Raw genomic sequence first — 18,878 nt, 5'->3', positions numbered from 1 at the left:
TTAGTTTCTTATCCTGATCCTTCATTGATAAGAAAGATTATTTCTGTTGAGCTGTCAGCTCCCTACCCATCGGTGGGTGTTTGAAAAAAAAAAAAAAAAGCATTGCATAACACTTTGGTCAAGAAATAAAAACAATAAAAACAACAAACAGCAAACCTAGCTATCCTCCCATCCCCCCCCACCCCCCCACCCCCACCCGCCCGCAATATAGCCTTACATCCCTAGTCTATGATTGTAAAAAATACCCGTATGCTTCCTTTTTCAAAGATCCCACAGATCCAACAATGGTTTACCTTTAACTCACGGAATGTTAAATCGATAGGGACCGCCTCCCATAAGCAGGATATCTGAGAGTCCATGCATATAAAGTAGCTCAATTTTGCATTTTCCAGTGTTGGCGAAAACACTGCTTTTCAAACTCTGATTTAATGCAGCTAATTTAAACATTCAGTCTGTGATTGAGATGCCAGAGCATCCACAGGTTTGGTTTTAGACTAGGCAACCCTTCATTTAAAAAGCAAGAAAAGGTACCTGAAAATAGCAACATCTTCCTGAGGTAGTCACAAATCACAAATGTGTCTTTGCTGCCCCATCTGAATAAAATAAACTCTTTTAAAGTCTAGTCTAACAATGGCAACACTGACACATTGAGCAAACTGGATATACACTTGTAAACTCCAAAGACCAATGCATCTACGAGCATTTGTTTTGTACAGAAGCATGTGCACAGTGTAAATCAGCATACATTCAGCTCTGTCGTGTAATAAATATTATAAAGAAAAATATTACAAAAAAAAATAGCTGCTTGTCACATTCACAGGAGGTGGACCCAGTCCCGCGACTTGGGCAGTCGGGGGGGGTTTAGTTTCCGGAGGAGGCGGTCACGCAGGGCAACGGGCCGGTCCTGTAGCTGGTCAGGCTGGATTTGCAAGAGTGCAAGACTGCTTTGAACAAGAGGGGGAGCTGCTCCAGAGGGACGTTCACCAGCTTCCCTGAGAGGAGAACAGAAAACAAAGTCAACTCTGGGTGTTCACTTACACCTACACGTACCTTTCGTACAGAAAATAAGACCCTCAGCTGGGCTTGAGGGTATTTCTTCTCATTCACGGTGCAGCACCGCCCTCACTTTGTATTTGTTAATTACAAAGTGAGCTCCAGAGAGCTTAGAACGTCCCCTCTTTGTTTTTGTCTGCATATTTCTTCTAAAAAAAAACAAAAAAAACAACAACAACCGGCAATAACTGCAGCAAAATGTCTACTGTGGCTAAAGAGCAGTTTCCCTGTTCGGCTCAAACAGTCAGTCTTTGAGAGGGAAAAATGAGCGGAGGATCACCAGTTTGTCAAGAAAACTGTTTAATAAACAATGTAGATAGATAGATAGATAGATAGATAGATAGATAGATAGATAGATAGATAGATAGATAGATAGATAAATGGGTGGAGCATTTTGAAAGTAAAGATGCAAAAACTCTCCATTCTGAAACTGAAAACATTACATAATTGTAACTTTATGTGTTGCAGGCATTTAAATTGTTCAATTTTTTGCTTACGCAGTCTTTCAGAGAGAGGTGAACCCCTCCTCATCTTCACTTCAGAAACACTCTGCGCTTCTTCCTCCTTTTTATTAATTTACCTTTCTTTCTTTTGAATTCTTTTGAATTCTTTTGTCTGTCAATGATTGTTGGCCTACAGATTTTTCTGGAGGAGTTAAACCTGAAAAGTATTCCTCTCAGCATTTAAAACAAACAAAAAAAGCATTTTATAAACGTATTGTTGGATAAACAACACTGCTCTGTAGGCCTCACCTGCGATGCAGCGGATCTCTGGCAGACACATCATGATCTCAGGGAAGCGTTTGGGCTGGTGCGGGTATTTGTACTCCGTGTAGTCCTGACACACGTACCAGTAGCGCTTGTTCAGCTGCTCGAGCTGGGAGACGCTGGACAATCCTCTGATATCTGCAGGAGAACCAGAACACTGCAGTCAAACAACAAAAGGTGAAGAGGGGCTTTGATGCAGCGGCGGAGCTTTGGTCTTTACCCTGGTTGAGGAAGTTGATGGCTTTCATACAGGCGTACTCCTCGTTGCTGATCTTCAACTGGTGAAACTTGCGAAACAGATATATCAACCTCTCCATAACCTCCATGCCGTCTTCACTGAAGCTGATGGACAAAAACGCACAAACTTAGAATGTTTTTGGGGTTTTTTTTACGGTAAATTACAGTGGGGGCAGGATTTAGTGCTGTTTAAAATCTATAACATAAATTAAACAGATATATAAACCTCTCCATAACCTCCATGCCGTCTTCACTGAAGCTGATGGACAAAAACGCACAAACTTAGAATGTTTTTTGGGTTTTTTTTTTTACGGTAAATGACTGTGGGGGCAGGATTTAGTGCCGTTTAAAATCTACAACATAAACAGAAGATTTAATAGTTTTACTGTCCGTGTTAAAACTGACTGGATAAAGGGGAGCAGGATTGTCTAAAGAAACAGCCAAATCCCCCAACTTTATCTTCAGTTTTTCACGGTTCAATGAACAAGGCAAAAATGAGGGAGTTAATATGTAAGAAAGCCTGAAAACATCTCGCTGGTCCCACGGTTCTTTTTTTTTTTCCCCACAGAGTTAGAGAGATTCATACACTTTAATTTGCCTCATCAAACCTCCCCGGCCCTCTTACTCTTAATCTCTCTCGCAAACTTTAGCGCTTCTGCTGTAAATCTGCTTCTGAAAACCCCCTAAACCAAAAGGCAAATTGTCCATATATTAGGTGATTGTGTGCAACGAGGTCAGATGATTCAGGACCACCTTTTAACCCCCATTTCTACCGAGTATAAGCGCATATTTCACCTGCCAGACAGTGCTAGCCACAGCTCTGTCCTGAGCAGCCCTCCTGTTCAACAGACTAATTTGCTGGCCCTCAACCAAGAGAAATAATGTCCCTGCCTAGAATAGATGAAACCCTTTTCAAAAGATACTGGGCTCACAGGGTGGAACGTCTCGCAGCCTTTGTAGAAGACTCCGTTTAACTCCAGATATCTTTGGATGAAATACTGGGCTGGCAGCGCGCCAGCAGCTTACATCTGACAGCTAATATCATGTGTGTGCTAATGGCGAGATAGCCCCGACAAAAGAGAGGTAGGAGGCGGTGATAGTCAGTGTGGGTGAGATATCATCACACACCAGTCAGCCATAACACAAAAAAACGCCCGTCCTGTCATTACAACGCAGCGATCTGCAGGGAAACCTCAGGTTTGTGTGGACGTTGCATAGCGATGGCATCCTTGAAGCTGTATGACATCCCATATTAGCAACATAATTTATGAACATTTTCTTACCCCCTGCTGCGTCCTGTGAGCAGAGTTCCAGCCTCGTTTTGGCGAAAGTAGTCCGGCTAGTTGGCTGGGGTTTAAAAAATAAAGTGTTTTTCTCCTCAAAACAATATGCGTTCAACAGAGTAATACATTTGCATCACAAAATCGTTCTCCAAGAAAAAAAAATAAATAAATCAGACCTCACAATCGCTTGGCCCTATTTTCTCTCCCTTCGTATCACTGCGTGCTGCCGCCTGCCGACAGCCGCGCCTGTTAAAGTGTTTATTGCTCGGAAGCAGGGGACTGCTCGGTCTGCACAGCAGGCAGTGATACGAAGGGAGAGAAAATAGGGCCAAGAGATTGTGAGGTCTGATTTTTTCCTGGAGAACGATTTTGTGATGCAAATGTATTACTCTTTTGAACACATATCGTTTTGAGAAGTAAAACGCTTTATTTTTTAAACCCCAGCCAACTAGCCGGACTACCTTCATCAACACCAAAACGAGGCTGGAACTCTGCTCACAGGACGCAGCAGGGGGTAAGAAAATGTTCATAAATGATGTTGCTGATATGGGATGTCATACAGCTTCATGTCAAAAGAGGCGAACTATCCCTTTAAGCTGAATTTGTTAAGATTCTCAGAATTAATTAGATTTAGAATTTACACTCAGCTTTGATCACACACGTCTAATTTTTCTTTTACAAAGCTTTTTTTTAATAATTTTTTAAACTGTATTTTAAAGGTGACATATTCTGCCTTTCTTTAACCATTTAACACCATTTTCTGAGCTCTTATTGAGACGTTTGAGACAGACTTTGGTCCAAATAACAGTTGGTTTAAAGGGATAGTTTTTATTAGTATTGGCACTATTTTCTCTCCCTTCGTATCACTGCCTGCTGTGCAGACCGTGCAGACCGAAGTGCATACCGAGCAGCAAACACCGTAACAGGCGCGGCTGTCGGCAGGCGGCAGCACGCAGTGATACGAAGGGAGAGAAAATAGGGCCAAGCGATTGTGAGGTCTAACTTTTTCCTGGAGAATGATTTTGTGATGCAAATGTATTACTCTTTTGAACGCATATTGTTTTGAGAAGCAAAACGCTTTATTTTTTTGGCCCCAGCCAACTAGCCGGACTACCTTCATCAACACCAAAACGAGGCTGGAACTCTGCTCACAGGACGCAGCAGGGGGTAAGAAGATGTTCATAAATGATGTTGCTGATTTGGGATGTCATACAGCTTCATGTCAAAAGAGGCGAACTATCCCTTTAAGTCGCTCCAAACACAACTTTTCACTCTAAGCGGCGAGCACTGACCCCTGGAGCTCGTCATCAGACGGCGTGTACTTGGCTGTGACGTCAGCCAGGTCCCCAAAGATCTGGGCGCTGTAGATGGTGAGGCAGGAGAGGAGGATGAGCTCCTGCCAGGTGGAGCTGAGCAGGCAGGTGTAGTCCTCTATGGAGAGCTCGCAGAAGAAGGGCAGCTTCTTGATCCAGGAGATCTGGCGGAAGAGCAGCTCGTCTGCCAAGCGGCACAGCAGGGCGAACAGCTCCACCTGCGTGACCTTGTACCTGGTGACACGAGTGACAAATACTGCTTCAGTGATGTCCTATTTAGTGCTAAAGTGAACACACTGCTGCAGGAGCCTGTTGTAGCATAAATGCTGTTTGTGTAGCATAAATGGTGTTTTTGTAGCATAAATGCTGTTTGTAGCATAAATAGTGTTTGTAGCATAAATGCTGTTTGTGTAGCATAAATGCTGTTTATGTAGCATAAATTCTGTTTGTGTTTGTAGCATAAATGGTGTTTTTTGTAACATAAATGCTGTTTGTACCATAAATGGTGTTTATGTAGCATAAATGCTGTTTGTGTTTGTAGCATAAATGGTGTTTTTTGTAACATAAATGCTGTTTGTAGCATAAATGCTGATTGTAGCATAAATGCTGTTTGTGTTTGTAGCATAAATGCTGTGTTTGTAGCATAAATGCTGTTTGTAGCATAAATATTGTTTGTGTTTGTAGCATAAATGCTGTTTGTGTAGCATAAATGCTGTTTGTGTTTGTAGCATAAATGCTGTTTGTAGCATAAATATTGTTTGTGTTTGTAGCATAAATGCTGTTTGTGTAGCATAAATGCTGTTTGTAGCATAAATGCTGTTTGTAGCATAAATAGTGTTTGTAGCATAAATGCTGTTTGTGTAGCATAAATACTGTTTGTGTTTGTAGCATAAATGCTGTTTGTGTAGCATAAATGCTGTTTGTAGCATAAATAGTGTTTGTAGCATAAATGCTGTTTGTGTAGCATAAATGCTGTTTTTGTAGCATAAATGCTGTTTGTGTAGCATAAATGCTGTTTGTGTAGCATAAATGCTGTTTGTAGCATAAATGCCGATTGTAGCATAAATGGTGTTTGTAGCATAAATGGTGTTTGTAGCATAAATGCTGTTTGTGTAGCATAAATGCTGTTTGTGTTTGTAGCATAAATGCTGTTTGTGTTTGTAGCATAAATGCTGTTTGTGGCACAAATGCTGTTTGTAGCACAAATGGTGTTTGTAGCATAAATGCTGTTTTTGTAACATAAATGCTGTTTGTAGCATAAATGCTGTTTGTAGCATAAATATTGTTTGTGTTTGTAGCACAAATGGTGTTTTTGTAGCATAAATACTGTTTGTGTTTGTAGCATAAATGCTGTTTTTGTAGCATAAATGCTGTTTGTAGCATAAATATTGTTTGTAGCATAAATGCTGTTTGTAGCATAAATACTGTTTGTGTTTGTAGCACAAATGGTGTTTTTGTAGCATAAATACTGTTTGTGTTTGTAGCATAAATGCTGTTTTTGTAGCATAAATGCTGTTTGTAGCATAAATATTGTTTGTAGCATAAATACTGTTTGTGTTTGTAGCATAAATGCTGTTTTTATAACATAAATGCTGTTTGTAGCATAAATACTGTTTGTGTTTGTAGCATAAATGCTGTTTTTGTAGCATAAATGCTGTTTGTAGCACAAATGGTGTTTGTAGCATGAATGCTGTTTGTAGCATAAATGTTGTTTGTAGCATGAATGCTGTTTGTAGCATAAATACTGTTTGTAGCATAAATGCTGTTTGTAGCATAAATGCTGTTTTTGTAGCATAAATACTGTTTGTAGCATAAATACTGTTTGTAGCATAAATCGTGTTTTTGTAGCATAAATGCTGTTTTTGTAGCATAAATGCTGTTTGTAGCATAAATGCTGTTTGTAGCATAAATCGTGCTTTTGTTATATAAATGCTGTTTGTAGCATAAATGCTGTTTGTAGCATAATTGCTGTTTGTAGCATAAATGCTGTTTTTGTAGCATAAATACTGTTTGTAGCATAAATACTGTTTGTAGCATAAATCGTGTTTTTGTAGCATAAATGCTGTTTTTGTAGCATAAATGCTGTTTGTAGCATAAATGCTGTTTGTAGCATAAATCGTGCTTTTGTAATATAAATACTGTTTGTAGCATAAATACTGTTTGTAGCATAAATCGTGTTTTTGTAGCATAAATGCTGTTTTTGTAGCATAAATGCTGTTTGTAGCATAAATGCTGTTTGTAGCATAAATCGTGCTTTTGTAATATAAATGCTGTTTGTAGCATAAATACTGTTTGTAGCATAAATGCTGTTTTTGTAGCATAAATACTGTTTGTAGCATAAATCGTGTTTTTGTAGCATAAATGCTGTTTTTGTAGCATAAATGCTGTTTGTAGCATAAATCATGCTTTTGTAACATAAATACTGTTTGTAGCATAAATGCTGTTTGTAGCATAATTGCTGTTTGTAACATAAATGCTGTTTGTAGGTACGGTACCTTACTGTAAGGTAACAGTCGATGAGAACTGCCATCACTGATATGCTGTGATGCTCGCAGCTACGAATCAATTTACAAGAGCTGTTATCATACATTAATACTGGAGGTGCTCAGGAGAAGGTGTGGTCACCTTGTCCTTCACCCACTGTGTCTAATTAGTCTGAAATAGCAGGTTAGACTCCTTATTGTGTTGATATGAATGCTGCATGTATCAGAGCACATCCACAACAAGTGGAAGGCTTTAAGCAATAAAGCAGGAAGGAGAATAAGATGTCAGCTGAGGTGAATCTTAACTCTGACTGTAGGTGCTCTGCATGCAGCGACTCACCCATCTTCTATGAGCATAGGAGTGGTCAGGTGGGAGAGGTCTTCAGCAGCCAGCAGCTGCAGCACCAAAGGGTGGGACTGTGGGTAGAGGCTGCGGGGCTGGGGGGTCAGGAGGCCCGACTGGGCGGTGTAGCTGAACAGGTGGGGCAGGAGCTGGTAGTGTGTGGACATGGAGGTGTTGATGTACTGCTCCCTGAGGGCCGCGGTGTAGCCGTTTATCTCGACCGAGCGGCTGGAGGCACAGAGGGGTCAGAGGTCAGATCGGTTCTGGACCAACATTACTGCACTATTACACACACTTTAATGGAAAAAATGCTCCTCCAAAAATAAGTAAAAAAACAACAAATACAAGACGTTTTTGCTTGAAATAAGCAAAATAAATCTGCCAATGGAACTAGTGAAAATCGGCTTGACAAGATTTCTTGAAATAAAATGTGATATTTAGGACTTTTGAGATAAAAGTGATCTTGAAATTAGCTTAAAAACCTCTTCAAATGTCAAAAAAAGCTTGTTTCATGTGAAATATGACTCAAAACAAGATGTTTTCAAGACTTTTTCACTTAACAAAATATTCCAGATGTATTATCTTCCAACAAGTCCCTATATCTGGCTGAAATAGTACTTGTTAGGCAGTTGTGTCTTATATTAAGTGTAATGAGATATTTTGACTAGAAATGAGACAAATATACTTGTTAAGAATTTTTTCCAGTGTATATATACAGTATAATGTGTGTAGAATGAAGAATCTTGACATTTCTCCAGTGGAAACGCCGCACATTGCACCTGCACGGCCAAGTCGAGGCATTCTGCGATCGCTGTTCATTTCTGCTTCAGATTCATTTTGATAAAAACTCAGCTTTCAGGCCCTGCGGCAGCTGAGATAAAAACCACCTAATGTTTACACAAAATGAGACTAAAATAAATGCCATCATGAGTGGACCTAGACAATATTCGTCCTTGATGGGTGCAGATAGACAATGCGCTGCGACTCCATAGCAGGAATAGCAGATAGCGCGGCGAGTTCTTTTTGTTTGCTATCATCAGCCGGCCCGAGGAACTGCATATTCAGGCATTCTTCGGCTGCTGAATGCCTCAACCGGAGTCTGGGTGAGATGGGAACGAGGCGTTTTTAGACTGTCAGGGCCAGCTCATTATCTCAGTGTTGGGGCGAGCGCCGGCACCGCGTGGTTAAGTGTTTGAGACCAACGACTCACTTGGATGACAGGGTGGAGGCGGGCGACGGCTGGTTGCCCTCGGAGACTCCGTTGCTGGGGGAGCTGTGGTCGCTGTCGCCATTGTTGCCCCAGGCGTGTTCTGGAGCGTCCTCCTTGAACTCCTGCCCCGACATGATCCGCTCGATCTCTTCCTCTGTGATCTAAAAAACACACAAACACACAGAATTTTGGTTGCATGAGGATGTGTGTTCAGCTGATTAACACACTGGAAAAAAATGCCCCTCCAAAAATAAATAAAAAACAACAAATACGAGACGTTTTTGCTTGAAATAAGCAAAAAATCTGCCAATGGAACTAGTGAAAATCGGCTTGTCGAGATTTCTTGATATAAGATGTGATATTTAGGACTTTTGAGATAAAAGTGATCTTGAAATTAGCTTAAAAACCTCTTCAAATGTAAAAAAAAAAGCTTGTTTCATATGATATGTGACTCAAAACAATTTGTTTTCAAGACTTTTTCATTTAACAAGATATTCCAGATGTATTGTCTTCAAACAAGTCCCTATATCTGGCTGAAATAGTACTTGTTAGGCAGTTGTGTCTTATATTAAGTGTAATGAGATATTTAGACGAGGAATGAGACAAATATATTTGGTAAGACTTTGATTTTTTCCAGTGCAATGGCTGCCGCTGCGACGCTATTCACCGAAATGTTGAGTAACAAGGACACAATCGCACAATAAAAGAGGGAACTGGAGACAGAAAGACTTTAGTTAGTGTGTGTGTGAAAGGGTTGGTATAAAGCCTAAAATAATGGAATCCTTGCAGGTGAGTGCAGGCTGAAAACACAGATAAAAAGCGTTCTGAAAAGCTTTACAATCCCAGATAAATGTGCCGTCTTGTATCTGTGACTGAGGTCAATTCACTTTCATTTGGATCTATTCGGAACAAGTCATTCCATATTAATGAGAGAGAGAGAGGGAGAGAGGTCCTCCTTCCACTGGGGTTTGGGTAGGAAGCAGGAAAGAATTGACCACATCCCTTCTCCTGGTTCTTATCGTCGAGTTTCGGTGCAAATCTGTTGGTTTCCTTAGCAAGGAAATCGTTTTTTTAATTGGCTCTATATGAATGAATTTGATTATTTTTATAAATAATTATGATTACAATGAATTGAAATCCAATTGGCTTGAATTGGACTTTATTATTTAAGTGTCATGAGATGACATTTGTTGTAATTTGGCAAAATGAATTGAATTGAATGTCACACATTCTCCTGACCACTTGTGCTCCGCCCACTGTTAATAATTTCGTCTTATTTCACTGGTCACTTTATATTTTTTAAATATAAAGAAAAAAAATAAAATATATATATATATATATATATATATATATATATATATTTTATTTATTTATTGTTTTTTAAATTCTTAGATTGTTTATAATTGTATAAACATTTTATTGCGTTATTATGTCTTGCTACCGGATGCTTTAAATTTCCTTCGGGATCAATAAAGTATCTATCTTTCTATCTAATGAAGCTGAGTGGAAATAATCAGTGATATAAAGAGGTCAGGGGGGCTCCTCATTACTTTATATCCCTACGCCCAAATAAGAAGCATTACAATCCTCAAACTCTTTGAATACATCCACAGAGAACCCAGAATAATGTGCAGCCAGACTGCACGTTGGAAGGAGGTCCGAACGTGTCACAGAGAGTAAGATTCCAGACGATTTACCTGCACAGGCCCGATGCTTTTGTTCCTCCCTCCTGGCATGCCATCCTCTCTGATTGCTACAGGACAGAAAAAGAGAAAGAATTAAAAACCATTTAATGGATTACAGCTCAACCTAGCGGCTGAAACTCGTGCTGAGTCTGAACTTTTCCTGTTTCTGTTTTTTTTTCCTTCTGAAACACTGGCAGCAAACCGACTCCATGCTTCATCTCAATGTTAAAACATGACACACGATATAAAACAGGGCTGTAACTCACTTCTTTCGCCACTAGAGGGCGACGTGCTCGTGAAAAACAGGAGGACCGATCACCGTTTCAGGCTGTTTATCTGACATTAAACTCAGGGCCCTTCTACAGAGATTAAATAATAGGACGGATGCATTTCAACCTTCCTCTGGATTTTAAAAGCAAGCTGAGGTTTAAAAACAAAAGAAACTGTTTCTTTGAGAAACTGGGCTTCTGACTTTTATATTTGGAGGATATTTCTGGAACTGTTGAGGGAGGGAGAATGAGATAATGAAAATGATTTAATTGGTTGTTGGGAGTGCAAGCTTTACCCTACATTTTGAATACTTTTTAAAAATGTATTATTATTATTATTTTATTTTATTTACATATGTGTTTATTTACTTATTTATTTTTTATTATTTTCATTATTTCATATTCATTGCACAGTAATTTGCTGACTAATTACTGCTGTTTATTGTATCTTTTTTAATTATTTAATTATCATTTTCTTTACTGCCACATGTTTTGGATGTTTATATTGTTGGATGTTGTTATATTAACATGAAAAACCAATAAATATATGTTTAAAATATATGTTTCTTGGCCCTTTTCAAGTATCTCCAACACTAAATGAGGAATGATTTCCTGTGGTGTGTAAAGCCTGATTAGGTGAAGAAGCATCCAGACATCAGGCCGCTCAGATGCAAAAAGTGACGGGGACTCTGTCCTACACAGAGGTGGGTAGTAACAAGTTTCATTTACTTGAGTAAGTTTTTGAAATAATTATACCTCTAGGAGTAGTTTTAAATCTCTATACTTTTTACTTTTCCTTGAGTAGATGTGTGCAGCAGAAACTGTCCTCTTACTCCGCTACATTAGGCTACAATGAGCTGGTTACTTTTCTTCTTACCTCTTTGGTATTCTACGCCTCATTATTTTTATCCCCCCGCGTACGCCTCATTTTAATGTTTTATTCTGACGGAGAGAGAGACTTCCGCCAAAGGCTCTACCACCTGACTGTGTTCCACCAATCAGACGCAGCCGTGCGGTCTGGTCACGTGACCGTACTCAATCTCAGCGGCGGGACGGGTTAGCTTTAGCATTAGCAGTCGTAGCAAACAAACAAAGAAACAGATGAAAAATGTCAGAACCAACGGTGGGAAATGAAGACGCAGACGAGGCCTCACACTGAAAGCATGTTTACCTTACAAAGAGTGAGAAACAGCAGCTACATTATGTGTCTTCTGTGTCAACCAAAACAAACGCACATTTCAGCAGAAACTCAACATCTAACTTGAGGAAACATGTAGCGCTAAGTTTCCTAAACTCGTTTTTTTCCCCCATGGATAGGTGAATGTTTGTTTTTTAGGTTACATATGGGTTACATATGTTTTAAACATTTCCTAAGTCTCTTTTATTTTTTATTGAAGTTCTTGAATTTACCTGGATTATTTTTAATTTAAGCTATTTTGTAATTAATTCATTTTAATTTATTTTATCAATTGGATGAACTCTAATTTGCCTAAAGATGATTATTTAGTATTTTTGTTTGTCTGATTGAATGCTTGTGTTAACAAATAAATCAGACGTTACTCAACAGTTACTCAGTACTCGAGTAGTTTTTTCACCGAGCACTTTTTTACTCTTACTCAAGTAATTATTTGGACGACTACTTTTTACTTTAACTTGAGTTTTTGGCTGCTCTACCCACCTCTGATCCTACATATGCATCTTTACTTATTTATACATGAAACATTTTGTGCTTTATGGATTAATTTAATGTAAAAAGAGAGAAAACTGAAATGGAAAGGACTTTTTAAACAAATATAGCACATTCAAACTGTGTGGTTGAGGCCCTCGTTACCTTTGCGGTTCATTCCCATCTGCAGACACTTGAGCAGACGGCAGTACTGGCAGCGGTTGCGCTGCTTGCGCGACATCTCGCAGTTCTTGTCGCGGCTGCAGCGGTACACGCGCTTGTTGCAGATGCTGCGCTTGAAGAAGCCCTTGCAGCCCTCGCAGGAGATGATGCCATAGTGCAGGCCTGTGGCGCGATCTCCACAGATGAGACAAGTACGCTGGTCAGCTGCATCATCTGCGGAGGAGAGAAACGGGAGCAGAAAAAAGGAAGGAGGAAGGATTGAGAAACATTTTTAAAAAATGACTCAATTAAATGGTGGGTGCGAAAGCCTTGCTGATGGCAGGAGTTTTTAATGAAGATGGCGAGGGCAGCTGGGGCTTAAGTATGAGCTACTGGCTAATCCAAAGGATTCTGAAGCTAAGACGCTTTCATTTTATAAAAGTTTAGGTGCAACAGGCACAAGAATGGAGAATGTTTTATTCACCGAGGAGCTGAAATGACACGACTGGTTTGTTTAGTCTCTTCTTTCTCTGCTCCTTAACGTCAGCAGTGTTGCATAACGGGGACTCGTTTCTGGAAGACCTCTTAGGTAAATGTGACCTGCAGTTTTATCAGTAAAAAATATATAAATCAGACGTTCTGCACAGGAGCATTAACCATTTCCTGAAGGAGCAAACTGTTTGCACTGTTCAGGCTGAAGGATGAAAACTCGTTGGGACAGAAATGAGTCAGGAACACCTGAGGAGTGATTCAGGGGCTTTGGGGGCAGTAGGAGAAGTGGGCTCCAAGCAAGGAAGCTGCAGGAAACAGAGGGTCCTGAACAAAGTGCATTAAAACTCCTAAACTGCAGGTTTACCTGAGGTTCCCAGAGTTTCTAAAAGTAGAATCTCTGTGGAACCAGCTGCCAGTTTGGGAGGCAGAGCCTTCAGTTATCAGGCCCCTCTCTGTGGAACCAGAGGCAGAGCCTCCCAAACTGTTCCAACAGGTATCCTTTGAATGGTGTTACAGTGTTTTTTCCCCTCTTTTCTGTCCTCTCAGCCTCCAGCTGGTGGAGGCGGATGGCCACCCTTCCTGGTTCTGGTTCTGCCAGAGGTTTCTTCCTGTTCAAAGGGAATTTTTTTCTCTCCACAGTCGCCTCAGGCACGCTCAGGACGGGAGATTGGACAGAAGACAAGTTTCACTGCAATCTGTTGGTTTCCTTAGCTAGGAAATCGTTTTTGAATTGGCTCTATATGAATTAATTAGATTATTTTGTAAATAATTATGATTACAATGAATTGAATTCCAATTGGCTTGAATTGGACTTTATTATTTAAGTGCCTTGAGATGACATTTGTTGTATCTGGCGCTATATAAATAAAACTGAATTGAATTAAGAATAGCAGATGAGATGAGTCTGTAGGGTCGTTGTTGACCATGACAGAGCTGAACAAAGTGGATCCAAGGAAGAAAGTTTAGAGGTTTCAGGGGTGAAAGAGGATCAGAGAGATGAATCCCACCCAGACTCATATTATAAAGTTATTTTGCTAATCACAGTGGGCTTCTATAATTGTAGGGACAGCGATCTATGAAAGCTGCTGAAAATCTTTTCTTAATCCCCCACATTTACCTCCAGGCCTCATTCTGCACATAATCAAGCTGAGAATTAAGTTTGAGGGCATATGATTTACCCTCATGGGTTTTATGCCCACACACACACATTTTCCACGACAGCTTGGACCAGCCAAACCCACTGATGCAACACAATTATGATAAAGGGACATTTTCCCTGTTAACTCGTGCTTTCCTTTCAGTTTTAAAGGTCTGATTGAGTTTCTTTATCGGGCCAATCCTCCATCACGGGAAGAGAAGTTTTATATTTCTGATAGATCCGTGCAGTAGGCTTCACATCAATCTTTTTGCTCAGTTTTTGCATCTCTAAATGAAAACGAGTCAAAGGTCGAGTTAGATTAGTGGCAGCGAGCATTACGTTCAACACTGAGGGGAATATAGGTATCAGGGTTTGGAAAAAGCGAGGACAAAGTTTTCTGGAAGTATTCATCTTTGGGAATTTTGTGTTTAATCAAAATGGAATCAAATGTTTTGGGGCTTTAAGTGTCCAACGACCAAAAATGATCTATAACTGGTGAAATGGAGTTAAAGAAAATATGGTTTCTAAAGTAAAACTTAAAAATAGTGTGAGCATATATATATGTATATATATATATATGTATATATACATATATATATATATATACATATACATATATATATATATATATACATATATATATATATATACATATACATATATATATATATATATATATATATATATATATATATATATATATATATACATATATATACATATATATACATATACATATATACATATATATATATATATACATATATATATACATATATACATATACATATATATATATATATATATACATATACATATATACATACATATATATATATACATACATATATACATACATATATATATATACATATACATATATATACATATATATATATATATATATATACATATATATACATATACATATATATATATACATATATATATATATATATATATATATACATACATATATATATATATACATATATATATACATACATATACATATATATACATATATATATATATATATACATATACATATATATACATATATATACATATATATATATATATATACATATATATATACACATATACATATATATATATATACATATACATATATACATATACATATATATTCACCCTATAAAGCCTAAACCCTTCTGCACACTGAGCTTTATGCCCATTTCCTGGAGGCAGGAACGGTCCAACTCTGGTTCTGCTGCTGCTCATATCGCACATTCTTAGATGGACGGAGATCGATTTCAGTGTTTCCCTTTAAAACCACCAACGTGTTTCTGCTTAGGATGACTCAGTGTGGTCACATGGCACTGAAAGGATCTGATTATTGGCTAAATTACAATCAGACTGAGTTATTAAGTGCATGTAGACACCTTAATCTGACTAAGAATTGGATCGGATTAAGACCCCGAGATAACTGGGTTGAAAGTCACTCTAAGGCTACGTTCAGACAGCACACTGAAGTGACCCAAATCCGATTTTTTTTGGCCCTATACGACCTGTATCTGATCTTTTCATGACAGTCTGAACAGCACAGATCGGATTTTTTCAAATCCGATCCAGGTCACTTGGATATGTGGTCCTAATTCCGATACGTTTCTGATCTTTTGCCATGCGACTGCAGTCTGAACGGCCAGGGCGCATTTATAGTTTAAGGGATTTAGTTGATAGTTTGATTTTTTCAAATCCGATCCAGGTCACTTGGATATGACCTACATCACAGTCCCACCACTCCTGGCTACGACGACGCACCCAAACGTGTCTTTGGATAGACGATGTCACTGCCCCACGAAAGGCCAGGGCCAATAGCCTAGCTCTTTTTATTTTTAATATCCTCTTTAAAATTATGCCGTGACTAATGTGCTGGCTCCGGCTGGACAACAACTTTAAAATCGCAATATGTGCATTCCTACTCTTACCATCCATGTTTACTTCCGCAAACACTGGGCACGCTCGCCCTATGACGTCATCGCACGCTCTTCTGCGCATGCGGGATAGTATGGGGCGGTAAGCCGTTCACACAGCAGGTCCACATACAGGTCGCATTTAATTGCAATGTGAACGACCTCACAAAAAAATATCCAAGGAGAATTACCCTTGCTGAACTCATTCTTATTGTAATTTAGCCAATTATCCAATCCTTTCAGTGCCATGTGACCCCACTGAGTGTCCTGAATGATGCAGCCACCTGGACACTTCACAGCGGGGGTGGTGGTCTTTGCCACACGTTGGCATTTTCTTTGAAAGCCAAAAATCTCCTTCTTGAAACATGTTTTTGGGAGTCTCCTCCAGCCTTTTTGTGACATTTCAACATGCGTTTTTCTTTTATTTCTTACAGCGACGGCCACAGAGATCATCTTTATGGAGTGAATGGCTTTAAGCGATCCTGTGGGCGAGTAGTAAAGTTATTTATAGTTTAAGGGATTAGACTCTTTGACACACTAATCAACAAGATAATTTGACCGACCAGATTATCTGGTTGCACAAGGTAATCCGTCGTTGATAGTCAACACAGAAGAAGTAGGCAGAAGTACGAACATGGTGCCATCGGCAATAAAAAGCAATAAAAGAGAGAGACTTCCGCCAAAGGCTCTACCACCTGACTGTGTTCCACCAATCAGACGCAGCCGTGCAGTCTGGTCACGTGGCCATACTCAATCTCAGCGGTGGGACGGGTTAGCTTTAGCATTAGCAGTCGTAGCAAACAAACAAAGAAACAGATGGAAAATGTCAGAACCAACGGTGGGAAATGAAGACGCAGACGAGGCCTCATACTGAAAGCATGTTTACCTTACAAAGAGTGAGAAACAGCAGCTACATTATGTGTCTTCTGTGTCAACCAAAACAAACGCACCTTTCAGCAGAAACTCAACATCTAACTTGAGGAAACATGTAGCGCTAAGTTTCCTAAACTCGTTTTTTCCCCCCATGGATAGGTGAATGTTTGTTTTTTAGGTTACATATGGGTTACATATGTTTTAAACATTTCCTAAGTCTCTTATTTTTTTATTGAAGTTCTTGAATTTACCTGGATTATTTTAATTTAAGCTATTTTGTAATTAATTAATTAATTTAAATTTATTTTATCAATTGGATGAACTCTAATTGGCCTAAAGATGATTATTTAGTATTTTTGTCTGTCTGATTGAATGCTTGTGTTAACAAATAAATCAGACGTTACTCAACAGTTACTCAGTACTTGAGTAGTTTTTTCACCAAGCACTTTTTTACTCTTACTCAAGTAATTATTTGGGCGACTACTTTTTACTTTTACTTGAGTCATATTATTCTGAAGTAACAGTACTTTTACTTGAGTACAACTTTTGGCTACTCTACCCACCTCTGATCCTACACTACAGAGAAAACAGGACCGGGTCATGTGGTATTCTGATAAAAGAAGAAATGAAACCATGAACGCAGCCACAAAACAGAGAAGGATGGAAAACAGCAGATCCACCATGTTAATGCTGCCTTCTCAGCCTGGGGGATTAACCTGCGAATCCGATTAATGTAAGACTGTTGAGTCACACAACAAACTGCGGTACGTACACACAGACGCAGGAACCTTTGCCCTCCTATGGGATTCTGACTTTAGAAAGCCGTTAATGGAGGCAGGCAAACAGGTTTCCTGTTTGTGGGCTTTAAACGCCTGAAGGTGCAGCGCTTAATTCACCTTAATCATACAATCAAACTCTTGGAGCCACTGCAGGACTGATCATATTACTGTTGGTGCATGCAGACAGTCCCAAGCTGACCCCCCTCCTTAAATAATAAATCAGAATTAATAATAAAACACAGCTGCTAAAAGGTAAAGGCGTCAGTGGAAAAAAATGCCCCTCCAAAAATAAGTTAAAAAAAACAGCAAATACAAGAAGTTTTTGCTTGAAATAAGCTAAATAAATCTATAATGCTGTATTCATTATAATTGATGTCTATGGGAGCCGTTTCTGTAATCTGCCACTGCAGAAAAACTAAAAAGCTGTAAAAACTGATGTTGTAGCTCATCAATGACATATCCCAGACCTAATAATCCCCCATATAATATTTCACTTTGCATTGCATACATTGAAAATTCAGCAGTTTTTGTGTGTGTGTGTTTTAACAGAAATTGGTGTTTCCCTCATATACACTGGTATTTAAAGGGTAATTTTTTTTTTTTAATAATTGAAAACTTGGTGGTTATGATCAGAACTGAAGTGGAAGAAAAGATTTCTGAAAAAAATATTAACATGTGGTATTTTGGGGGTCATTTTAGAAGGGGACACAAATGTCCCTTTTCAGAAATTAAGGATTTTTAATTTATTTTTTTAAATCAGGCATAACAAAAAAATTAAAAATCCCTAAAAATCACTGTTGTTGCTAATCATTGACATATCCCAAACCCTAATTATCCCTACTCAATAATTCCACTTTGCATTCCATATTTTGAAAATACTGGCACCTAAAGGCTTAAAATTTGGGCTAAAAAGTTCAAGTTGGCATCTAAGGGGTTACATTTTTTAAAATAATTGAAAATTTGGTAGTTATGATCAGAACTGAAGTGGAATAAAAGATCTACGGAAGAAAAAAGCGGAAAAACATTAATATAACATTAGTTAATATTAATATAATATTAGTTATAATATAATTAATATAAAAACATCATATGTTAATATAAGTTGTGTTTTAAATCAGGTATGAGGGTGAAAAACCTCTTCAAATGTCAAAAAAAAGCTTGTTTCATATGATATGTGACTCAAAACAA

The 18,878-nt window shown here is 38.7% G+C and overlaps 1 protein-coding gene across 1 annotated transcript in view; it reads right to left on the bottom strand.

Moving 5' to 3' along the window:
* Positions 1 to 224: 224 nt before the first annotated feature.
* The window catches only part of nr6a1a (nuclear receptor subfamily 6, group A, member 1a), a 69,071-nt gene continuing 50,417 nt past the window's right edge, over positions 225 to 18,878 (bottom strand). The window contains exons 2-9 of the mRNA XM_075468829.1: positions 12,475 to 12,705; positions 10,387 to 10,442; positions 8,690 to 8,850; positions 7,477 to 7,707; positions 4,633 to 4,887; positions 2,041 to 2,162; positions 1,806 to 1,958; positions 225 to 992 (exon numbers count right to left, since the gene is read on the bottom strand). Of these exons, the coding sequence (XP_075324944.1) occupies positions 862 to 992; positions 1,806 to 1,958; positions 2,041 to 2,162; positions 4,633 to 4,887; positions 7,477 to 7,707; positions 8,690 to 8,850; positions 10,387 to 10,442; positions 12,475 to 12,705 (1,340 nt within the window). The 3' untranslated portion in view covers positions 225 to 861. The remainder of the gene's footprint in view (positions 993 to 1,805; positions 1,959 to 2,040; positions 2,163 to 4,632; positions 4,888 to 7,476; positions 7,708 to 8,689; positions 8,851 to 10,386; positions 10,443 to 12,474; positions 12,706 to 18,878) is intronic.

This window comes from Odontesthes bonariensis, chromosome 6 (genome assembly GCF_027942865.1).
Source record: "Odontesthes bonariensis isolate fOdoBon6 chromosome 6, fOdoBon6.hap1, whole genome shotgun sequence".
NCBI classification, from domain to species: Eukaryota; Metazoa; Chordata; class Actinopteri; order Atheriniformes; family Atherinopsidae; genus Odontesthes; species Odontesthes bonariensis.
The sequence above is the reverse complement of the archived record's forward strand: the minus strand, read 5'-3'. Positions and strand labels throughout refer to the sequence as shown.